The sequence below is a fragment of the Carex rostrata genome, chromosome 14 (assembly GCF_964058835.1).
Source record: "Carex rostrata chromosome 14, lpCarRost1.2, whole genome shotgun sequence".
NCBI lineage: Eukaryota > Viridiplantae > Streptophyta > Magnoliopsida > Poales > Cyperaceae > Carex > Carex rostrata.
The window spans coordinates 9174884-9185999 of NC_135931.1; the positions used below are offsets into that span (position 1 = coordinate 9174884).

The 11116-nt window shown below is 33.0% G+C and overlaps 1 protein-coding gene across 1 annotated transcript; it reads right to left on the bottom strand.

Annotated features, from left to right (window-relative positions):
• Window positions 1–5925: 5925 nt before the first annotated feature.
• Window positions 5926–9480, bottom strand: LOC144565744 (cinnamoyl-CoA reductase 1-like). The gene is made up of 5 exons (XM_078315568.1): window positions 9245–9480; window positions 8577–8731; window positions 7279–7464; window positions 6792–7144; window positions 5926–6325 (listed from the first exon to the last, which is right to left on the bottom strand). The coding sequence occupies exons 1-5, from the start codon at window positions 9390–9392 to the stop codon at window positions 6166–6168; spliced, it is 1002 nt and encodes a 333-aa protein (XP_078171694.1). The 5' UTR covers window positions 9393–9480; the 3' UTR covers window positions 5926–6165.
• Window positions 9481–11116: the final 1636 nt, after the last annotated feature.

Sequence of the window (11116 nt, forward strand, 5' to 3'; positions counted from 1 at the left end):
TAATCTTCTCATAAATTGCATGTATCCATCAAAACTTAATGACGCACTGTAATTATTACCAATCCATTCTTATCCCTACCCATTCAACTAAGACAGAACGAGGTATACATCAATCAAAACTTTTTATTCAAATATTAATTTCTAGATCGGACTCTAAATTAGATATGTACATATTAATATTTATGCTTGGTTATAAATTAGTTAAATGAGCAAATGAAATGAGAATTTTAAAAACAAAATATCTCGACCCGATATGCACATAGATATATACACAGTTAATTAATAAATGCTAATCTGATATGATTTTTCACATTTACGATATTAACTTTATTCACCAATTTAGAAACCATGCAAAACATATCTACAGCACAAACTCAATTACTTTCCATCTCGTGAATGTGTGATTAACCAATAAACAACTCAACACGTAGGACCACACGAACGCAGGCACATCTCGTGACTGTTGACATCCGTGTCGTGCTTTTCTAGGCCCGCAGAAGCCTTGTAAGTAGAATTTTTTTCATAAACCATAATTAAAAAAAAAATTCTTAGGGAACCGATATGATTAATTTTTTTTTCAAAAACCATAAGACCCGTGAGAACGCCACGGTCTGTGATTTTTTTTTTCCAGACCGTGTGGTCCTCACGGTCTTGCAAAATAATTTTTTTGATTTCTCCACACTTGCACGAAAATTGCCACAGAAAATCTGGAAAAAAATTCAAGACCTTGGGAAGCTAACGGTCTTAACAAATTCAATTCTCAAGACCGTGGGAAGGTAACGGTCTACCCAAAATAAACTCAAGGCCGTGGGGTTCCCACGGTCCGGTCTTCATTTTTCTTTTTCCCTACTCGAGACCGTGGCCTTCTTCCTCACGCATCCCTTCCCCATTTTTTTCCTTCCCTCTTCTTTCTTCCTTCCATCATCTAATTTTTTTTTTTGTACTATCATAATTAGAGTGATTTTTATTTTAATTACATAAGTTTGTATATTTTTGAAAGAGGAACAAAAAGAGCTTCAGATCTACAAATTTTGTTAGGTATGTGTTTAATTCTTTTATTTTTGATAAATAATCCGCAATTATAAATAAATGAGTAGAATAAATTGTTTATGTAGTATAAATGGTTTATGTAGTAATTGTAGTATAAATAAATGGTTTATGTATAATTTTTTTTTTTGTAGTATAAATAGTTTATGTGTAATTTATTTGCATGTAGGTTTTTTTAGTATGCATGTAGTAATTGTTGGATGATTTATTTATTTGCATGTTTTATGTAGATGCATGGTTTATGTGCATGTAGTTTTTTTTTAGTGTAGATGCATGTAGTTTTTTTTAGTGTAGATGAATGTAGTAATTTTTGAATTATTTAGTTGTGGTTTATGTAGTAATTGTAGTATAAATAAATGGTTTATGTATAATTTTTTCTTTTTGTAGTATAAATAGTTTATGTGTATTTTTTTATTAGTATAAATGGTTTATGTTGTGATTGAAGTATAAAAAAATAGTTTATGTAGTAATTTATTTGCATGTAGGTTTTTTTAGTATGCATGTAGTAATTGTTGGATGATTTATTTATTTGCATGTTTTATGTAGATGCATGGTTTATGTGCATGTAATTTTTTTTAGTTTAGATGCATGTAGTTTTTTTTAGTGTAGATGAATGTAGCAATTTTTGAATTATTTATTTATGGTTTATGTGCATATAGATTTTTTTAGTATACATGGATGTACTAATTATTGAATGATTTATTTATTTGCATAGTTTATGTAGATGCATGGTTTATGTGCATGTAGTTTTTTTTAGTGTACATGCATGTACTAATTGTTGAATGATTTATTTATTTGCATAGTTAATGTACATGCATGATTTATTTGCATGTAGTATAAATAAATGGTTTATGTTTATTTTGTTTTTTAAGTAGTATAAGTGGTTTATGTAGTATAAATAATGTAAAGTAATAGAATGAATGTGAATATTTGATTGGGTTTGCATGTTATGCATGTCAATATTGAATGTTAATTTTTTTTTGTATGTATTTATTTATATTGCAGTGAAAAATGCAAAGAAGTGAAGAATCTTTATTGCAGTTGCCTCATGCACAACATCAATCACATGCGACATCTGTAAAGGTGTTTGTTTAATATCGGTTTAGATTTAAATTTAATTTTTGGTTAAACTTTTTTTGCATGACAATTATTGTTCCAGCCTGATCATGCACTGCGTCTTGGAGCTTTGCAAATGCACATTGACTACCATGAAACTATGAAAGAAGGTTTGAAGAATTTAGGATTGTATCATATGGTCGAAGTCCACCACTGCCAGGTTGATAAAGAGTTGATCACTGCTCTCGTGGAGAGGTGGAGGCCCGAGACAAATAGTTTTTATCTTCCAGTAGGGGAGTGCACAGTGACATTAGAAGATGTTAGCTGTTTGTGGAGCTTATCTGTTACCGGTACAATATTTTTTGCTGCTAATTTAAACTTTTGTTATTAAATGAAATTTTGTACTAGTATAATTTTGTTTAACATCTATGTTTACAGGGAAGGCTATCTCTGGATGTACCGATGATAATTGGTCACAATTGATCCTAGATTGCCTATGACATGAAGTGTATGATGGTTATGAATGGGATGATAAGGATTTTTATCATAAAAAGGTGGAGAATTCGGGTCAACCCAATGAGAAAATATCAATCTTACAAAACTATGTGCGTCTTGCATGGTTGAGAATTTTTTTTGCAAATACGGATTTGGATAGAGAGGAGGACCAGGATGTTATCAATCGGCACACACGAGCATATGCAATGGAGTTGTTCGGGACTATAATGTTTCCTGATTCGAATTCAAGCTCCGTTCGATTAATGTATTTACAATTCCTGGAGGATTTGGGACCTCGAGGTGATAATTATTACAACTGGGGAGGTGCTGTATTAGCATGCCTAACGAAATTTGTAGATCTGAAGCTCTTTTTGTTCCTCTTTCAAAAATATACAAACTTATGTAATTAAAATAAAAATCAATCTAATTATGAGAGTGCAAAAAAAAAAAATTAGATGAAGGAAAGAAGAAAGAAAGAACAGCGAAGATGAAAAAAATGGGGAAGAGATGTACTCACTGGATCAAGAAGAAGTAAGAGTCACGGTATAAAAAAAAAAAAAATGGAGGCCGGACCGTGGGAACCCCACGGTCTTGAGTTTAATTTGGGTGGACCGTTCCCTTGCCACGGTCTTGAGAATTGAATTTGTTAAGACCGTTAGCTTCCCAAGGTCTTGAATTTTTTTCCAGATTTTCTGTGGCAATTTTCGTGCAAGTGTGGAGAAATCAAATTTTTTTTTTTTGCAAGACCGTGAGGACCACACGGTCTGAAAAAAAAAATCACAGACCGTGGCGTTCCCACGGTTCTTATGGTTTTTGAAAAAAAAATTAATCATATCGGTTCCCTAAGAATTCTTTTTTTAATTATGGTTTATGAAAAAAATTCTTGTAAGTAGGGGTGCAAACAGATCGGATAGTGGTAAAATCATATCCGTATCTGTTTTTATTTTTCGGATACGGATCGGATATTAACTGGATACGGATACAGATATCCGCTTTTTATAATAGTGAATAACATAATTTTTTTCATAATTCATATTAAATTATATAATATATATCTACTATTCGGATACAGATAATTAAAATTTAAAACCATATCCGTATCCGTATCCGTATCGGCACGGATATTCGGATATCGGATATCCATATTAAATTTTCAGATACGGAGTCGGATACGGTCGGATAATATCCAACCCGTTTGCACCCCTACTTTTAAGGCCTAATGAGGCGGGATAAGATTTGAACAGAGTATTTTTAGCTCCATGCAGCGCACAAACCTATGCACCGGCACCGCTATTTTAATTCTACAGTCCGTGCTCTTCATGAAGGTAAAATTGCTCTTTGAAAATATTTACTCCAATGAGGCCTAGGGTCTTCGGACTTGGCATCTTTACCCCAATGAGACATGTACAACCTAGTGGTTTGCTAACGGGTTACCCGTGACCCGTTCCGGGTTACCCGTTAGGGGTAACGGGTAGGACGGGTAAAGGGGTAAGTCGGGTACGGGTAAAACCCGTAACGGGTAGACGGGTAATTTTTCCAAAACCTCTATCCGGTCCGTTTATTACCCGTACCCGTTGCGGGTTGACGGGTACGGGTACCGCGGGTACGGATCCGGGTATCCGGGTACGGGTCTGGTCCGCCCGGTTTTTTTTTTTTTTTCTGTTTTTTCTCTTTTTTTTTTTGTTTTTTTCAAAAAATTCAAATTTTTTTGAAGTGAAATGGGTCGGGTACGGGTACGGGTACGGATATGCGGGTAGATGGGTACGGGTAGGCGGGTAGACGGGTACGGGTATAACGGGTTTTTTTTCAAATTAGGTTGTCCGGTCCGTTTATTACCCGTACCCGTCTACCCGTTTGTACCCGGGCAACGGGTACGGGTAGCTCGGGTAACGGATACGGGCCGGGCAAAACGGGTTGAACCCGTTAGGAGTTTAGCAAACCACTAGTACAACCTTATTCCGGACTAAAAAAATATTCCGCAAAAAAAAGAAAGATACCTCATCAAAAATCGTACTTTATTGACATTCGTGCCATCCAAAATTTTTCCTTGAAGAATTCAACAACATGTTGACGCGTTGTAAAATTTCCTTCCCTTTCAAGGATATGCACTCATCATAACCGAGAATTATGACTTTATTTCAAATAAATTTATTTGTACCATTAATAAATGTGTACCATTAATGCTGAAATATCTTTTTTCATATATAAATGCAGATATTTTTTCTTGACTACAAATTAGGGATCCAAATTTGCTCTTTCATTTTTCTCTCTCTTTGAAAGAAAGAGAGGAGATGAGAGAGAAGTGCGAAAAATAACAGAGATTTAAAAAACAACGGATCTCATTCCAGAAATTAGTTGAGAATATTATTAGTAAAACTGTCAAACTCGAAAACTCATATGTAGGTGGCATTATTTATTTCCAAATTTTTTTACACATTGAATATATTAAGTATTATTTATTTATTTATTTACCTTCAAATATCTTATTAACCCTTGAAACCCGTTTTAACAGAGATTTGAAAAACAACAGATCTCATTGCAGAAATTAGTTGAGAATATTGTTAGTAAAACTGTCAAACTTGAAAACTCATATTTAGGTGGCATTATTTATTTCCAAATTTTTTTACACATTGAATATATTAAGTATTATTTATTTATTTACCTTCAAATGTCTTATTAACCCTTGAAACCCGTTTTCATCAACACACTACGTATCCAAATGGGGGAATTTTTTTTTAAAAATATCCAGCCCAACTGTTCAAAAATGATAAAAAAAAAATGAAATAATCAGTGAACCTATAAAATACGGCCCATTAAGCAATACTTCCTAACGGAAATAAAAATAAAATGGTTTTCCCTTTCCCTTTAATTGCATGGAATAACTAACAGGATTTATTAGGCTCCTATTTTCTCTTACCTGGAAAAGAGAACCTATACAAGCGCTACAATTGACTGTTCATATTCTAGATTAGTTTTCTTGTACTTTCTGACATTAAGAAAATAAAAATAAAAATAATTTAGAAAATTTCTGACATTAAGAAAATAAACAATTTTCTGTTCCTTGTCGTGGCAAGAATTAGTTTCTTGTTTTGTCCTTTTTCTTCTTATTGTCTAACCTACTGAAAGGTTTTAGTTTCGTCTATAACAACCTCGCTTTTCTTCTCCATTTGTTTACAATGTTTGGCAACCAAACAAGCTCTGAAATTCAGCTTAATTTGTGAATAATTGAAATGGTCAGATCGATGATTATAATTACAGTACTTGTTAGTGCATATAATCATTTCATCTTTTCAAAGACAAATATTAATGAACACCAATGGTGCTTATATTCTGTACCCATCAATTTATTATTATAAATGATTTGAAGCAGAGACATGAAAACCACACATCCTCTATATATAATAATAATATATATACATATAACATTATCCATGTTATGCCGCCGACACGTGTCCACAATAGGAGGCCCGGAATTTTCTACTCGTAAATTATATAATTGTAATCACAATATAGGTAGCTTACAGAGCATTTTATCAGGGCTAAATAAATATTAGTACAGATGATTAATTAATTCCTGGATATAATTGGAAGCAATCCTTTCTCCTGGAGACTCATGACAGTGTCATATAGACATTGCCTCACTGGTGTAAATTCAATTCCCAAATCCTTCAACCTTTGATTTGTGAATTTATAACCTATTTTTGGTGGATTCAGCTCATCCTTACACCTGCACACACACAAAAAGGAGCATAGTCAATTAAAGTCGTTCATTTGACAAAATTAAAGATGAGAAAATTGTTTTGACTACGTACAGATCAGGCTGGTATGTAGATCAAGAGTGGTTCGTATGCTTTCGTATTTAAGTTGGTGTCACCGGTTTTTACTGGACTAATTAATCATCAAAGGGTAGGTGAAAGAAAGAAATAATGTTTTCACACTAAGGGTAATTAATTAAGTAAAAGTGTACAGTCATAGTTTCATATTATATTCGTTGAAATTCGGTATAGTGACCTATTTGAACAACCTTTATTTGGTTAGCTTTTGCAGTACAGATGTTGACATATTAATTGATTCATTAACAAGTTAATATATAAACTTAATTTGTAAGCTACACTAAAATTCTATAGCTAAGATTTAGCTAATTGACAGTAAAAATATTGATAACCGGCCTGTTTCTTGAATTATAAAATTACTTGTTAGTAATAGGGTATTCAGGAAATAGCTTTGCTAGAATGCGGCATAGCTCTCCGCGATGCAGAGTGCTCTCAGCACAGATGTACCGGCCATTTGCTTCAGGTGTCTCGTAGACCTTAACATGAGCCTCTGCCACATCCTTCACATGCACGTACGCCTGGGATGCGTTAATATATGTCTTAGCAGAACCAGTCAGGTATTTCATTATGTGAGCCGTGCTTGCGTTAACGGTTGGTTGCATCAACGGACCGAGCACAAGAACTGGATTGACCACCACTAAATCAATCGCCCTTTCTCTTGCCGCCTCCCATGCTCCTTGCTCTGCGACGGTTTTGGCGTAGCAATACCAATTCTGTTAAATTAATAACAAACAAATCATAGTATTTTTTAAATATAAGATTAATTACATTAAAATTGATGAATCAGGTATAAAATTAATATTTCGACTTGAGAAATATAGACAGACGTGATGTATAATTTAGAAACCTTGGTGTTCTTGCAGTACTCGAGGTCGCTCCAGCAGTTCTCGTCAACGGGCACATCCAGGCTGCGTTGAGGGTTCATATAGACAGTTCCAATAGAGGAGGTGAATATGACACGCTTCACACCAGCATCAGCTGCCACATTCATCACATTTCTTGTGCCCTTCACTGCTGGTTCTATCATCAGCTCCTGCATGTGGAAGGGGCATCCTTTGGCATATTAGTATCTTTTTACTATATATATCTTATATTTTTATTATTACATAGGTGCACATTTTTATCGAACCATTATTGATTTTTTTATAGTCTCAACCAATCCAACATGAACTAGCTAGCTAATAAATCATCTGCTGACTGTTGCACGCATGGCTCTGAGTTTATTTAATGACAATGTGAACGCAGAAGCCATGGTCTTAAATGAATCCACTGAATGTTGTGGACAGTTATATATCATAATTTTTTTAATTTTAGATTTCAATCGATAAATCGAAAACATTGGTTTAGTCTTCCTCAAAATTGATCTGTGCTCATTAAGTTTTGTAATGTATTTAGTTCTCTGTGTACAGTATTGCAGAATCAGAAGATGAATGCACACAAATTAATTTACTGAAATGAAATTTATCTATTTATTTCATGGGATCTTAATTTTCAAACTTTGCATGGACGTGTAGTTCACGTAAGAAAAAGAAAAAGAAATCAATGAATCAATTTAATCCTTTAAATTTTAAATTCAAATATTAATTAAAAATCTATATTGATAATTTGTTGCATCAAAATTTATGGCACTGAATCTCCTCTTCAATTATTGACTAAACCTACTCCTCATGATTCCATTTTTTTTTATATCAACATGAATGTTTTGGAATTTGGAGCATGAGTAAGATAGGGAGCTACTCTCTAATTTATACGTTATATATATTTTTTTATTCCGTCCCCATTTAAGGCACGCCCTGAAAAACATTTGACTTTTTGTTTCCTTCTGCGACCAAAACCATTTGCCATATATCAACTTTTCTATTTGAATATTTATTGTAAATGCAGTGGTTAATGCTACTCTCAAATGAACAGCATTCCTTCCAAGTGAAGTTTTCATAGGCCATGCATGCAAGCACAGAGTAATTCTCCATTAATGCAGCTCGACCAATATTTTATATTTCACATGCAACAACAAAATTTAGCAAGCCCAGCAGGCTAGCATAGTAATTAAATAATTAACATGCGTTCAATAAAACATAAGGATTCAAATCTTTATTCATCAGTTGAAACAGGAAGACAGAATATGCATGTAAAATAAAACCTTACAGGATCATCCGTAACTGGAGAAGCAGTGTGGAAAACTCCTTCACACCCATCAAATGCTGCTCTCAGACTTTCAGGATCTAACAGATCAGCCTGGAAGAGCACAAGCCTGTCACTCGCACCGATGAGCGATCTCAAGTGCGCATTCTTGTCATCATCTGTAAACAATCAAAAGCAGCTGGAGGTCAATTGTGAACATGACAATACATGCACTATTTTTTTTGTCATAAGCTAATTTATTTGATAGGAGGATTACGGCCCTGCCAAGTATGTTTTCTGTGAGTAATTCTAGTGCCTATATATCAATTCTTATAGTATATCCATCTGTCTTTGATATATATATAATATTGTCCAAATGAAAAATAAAATTTGTAACCTTGTACTTTATTAGTTAGAAAGAGCATGCATGTATTACTTAAATATATGATTAGGTTCAAACTATTTTTTCTATCAATCAAACAAGTTAAAAATTTATAATCTTATAACATTAACTAGTATATATATGACCAAAAAAAAAAATTCAATTTGAAAAAATTGAAACACTCTTACGTTGAAAGATGGATGAAATATAATTCAACATAAATTTTTTTCATAATTCCTTCGAATGATACATTAAAATAATTAAATAAAATGATATGATACCGCAATTACTCTTGTGGGATTTAACTGACCAGGTTTACGGACAGTGCCCTTGACAGTGTAGCCCTTTTCAAGGAGGCGTTTGACTAGCCATGACGCGATGAATCCAGCTGCTCCGGTTACGCACACTGTGCGACCAAAACCAGCTGGTTGGTCGGCGGTAATTTTCTCAATTGGCATTTTGCAAAAGTGTGTGCTAATGAGTTTGTTGAGAAGGTGTGGATACTGTGGAGAGATAGAAACAGAGGTTGATGCGAAGACAAAGTGGTTGCTAGGACAGTCTATTTATAAAGACAGGATCTTAATAAAAGGATTTTTCAAGTATAGGCACGGTAGGTAAACATAATTAGATAAGTGGAATACCTATGGTGACACGGTATTTTGTTTCTCCAGTACCTATTGCACTGGAGAGACTAGAGTTAGTTGTTCTTTGTTCTATGTTCTATGGGCTATGGGGATTTTCTTCAAATTGAAGTAATAGCAATTTCTTTTATTTATACTTAACCAAATTACGCTAACTTATTTAAGTTTAACGAGCTAAACTTTTGAATTATGAGGATCAAATACAATGGTGATTAATAATATAAAAAATTTATATTGAGAATAACATTAATTTACAATATCAATAACATTTTATTCTAAATTATATAAAAAATTATATACATGACTGTCTGATTTATATTGACTGTCCAATTTATGTGATCCAATATTAAAGAATATGTGATTCGAACTACGTGTTTCACTATTAAATAGCCGTCTATGTATGATTTTCACTTTTATGAGATTTTACCAAATATTTAAATAGCGTTTATCGCATTATAAGAGAATAACTAAAAAAAACGACGTTATTGTCATATTAAGCCGCTATAACGCGCTATAGAATGCTATATAGCGCTATTTAGAACTCTGAATTTTACTCTAAATTATATAAGAAAAACATATAGGACTCTCAAATTTAAATTGACTCAATATCATCTAATATCATCTTTGAATCGAATAGAAATTTTGAGTTTAAATCTTGACTATCCGATTTGCTTTGATATCAATATTAAAGAGCTCCGTACATTCTATTTCAGACCGAATCGGTCTAGATTTTGATCGTACGGACCGGATCTTAGGAAATAAATCTGCTGTTATTCTTGGAGAATAACAAGAACCTACGATTGCAATCCCATCCGTTGATAACTTGATATTGATTGATATTCGCGTCTGAAAAAAGCTTTTTAATTGAGATTCGCGCTTAAAAAGATGTGAACAGTCGAACAGATGAAATTGGAATCGCATGTTCCTGTAATCCTGTTATTCCTCAAGAATAACAGCAGATTTGTTTCCCGAATCTCAACTCAAATTTTCTGTTACCTCAAAGGATGCGGACTCCACATATATCTCCATCCCATTTCGGCCGGACGACATAAGTTTATATGCATTTGGACATGACACAAAGTTTTGACTACGGTTTGTATTGCTGTTTATTAAATGATCGATACGATACAATTTTAAAACTTTTAATCACGTATTCTTACATGTTGAATAAGTCAAATCTTTTAATTGTTTGAGGAAGAATTAATTTTGCTAATGTATAAATATAAGCATTTTGGTTCAAGCGCTAACTGTTTAAACTATGTGTTTTCATATTTAAACTGTGGATCCAAATCGTTTATATGATCTATACATATTAAAAATATTATATTGTAAGAAATCAAGTTTTTTGTTATGCAAACATTTGTAATTTTTATTATTCATCTTTTAAATTCAAAAATATAGTAATAGTTTTTTAAATAATAAATGTTGGTTCCTATGATATTGTAATATGTAGATTAAAATGAATGACTGGAACTGACAGTTCGAAATATGAAAAATTATGATTTAAATCGTTAGTATTTCGGCCAAAGAAATATTATATT

What these genes read in the sequence shown, in the direction of transcription:
- LOC144565744 (XM_078315568.1), bottom strand. Translation starts at nt 9,392, where the DNA reads ATGCCAATTGAGAAAATTACCGCCGACCAACCAGCTGGTTTTGGTCGC. An exon ending in AGTACTGCAAGAACACCAAG is followed by an intron (nt 7,145 to 7,278) that starts GTTTCTAAATTA and finishes TTAATTTAACAG; the next exon opens with AATTGGTATTGCTACGCCAA. An exon ending in GAATACCCTATTACTAACAA is followed by an intron (nt 6,326 to 6,791) that starts GTAATTTTATAA and finishes GTGTGTGTGCAG; the next exon opens with GTGTAAGGATGAGCTGAATC.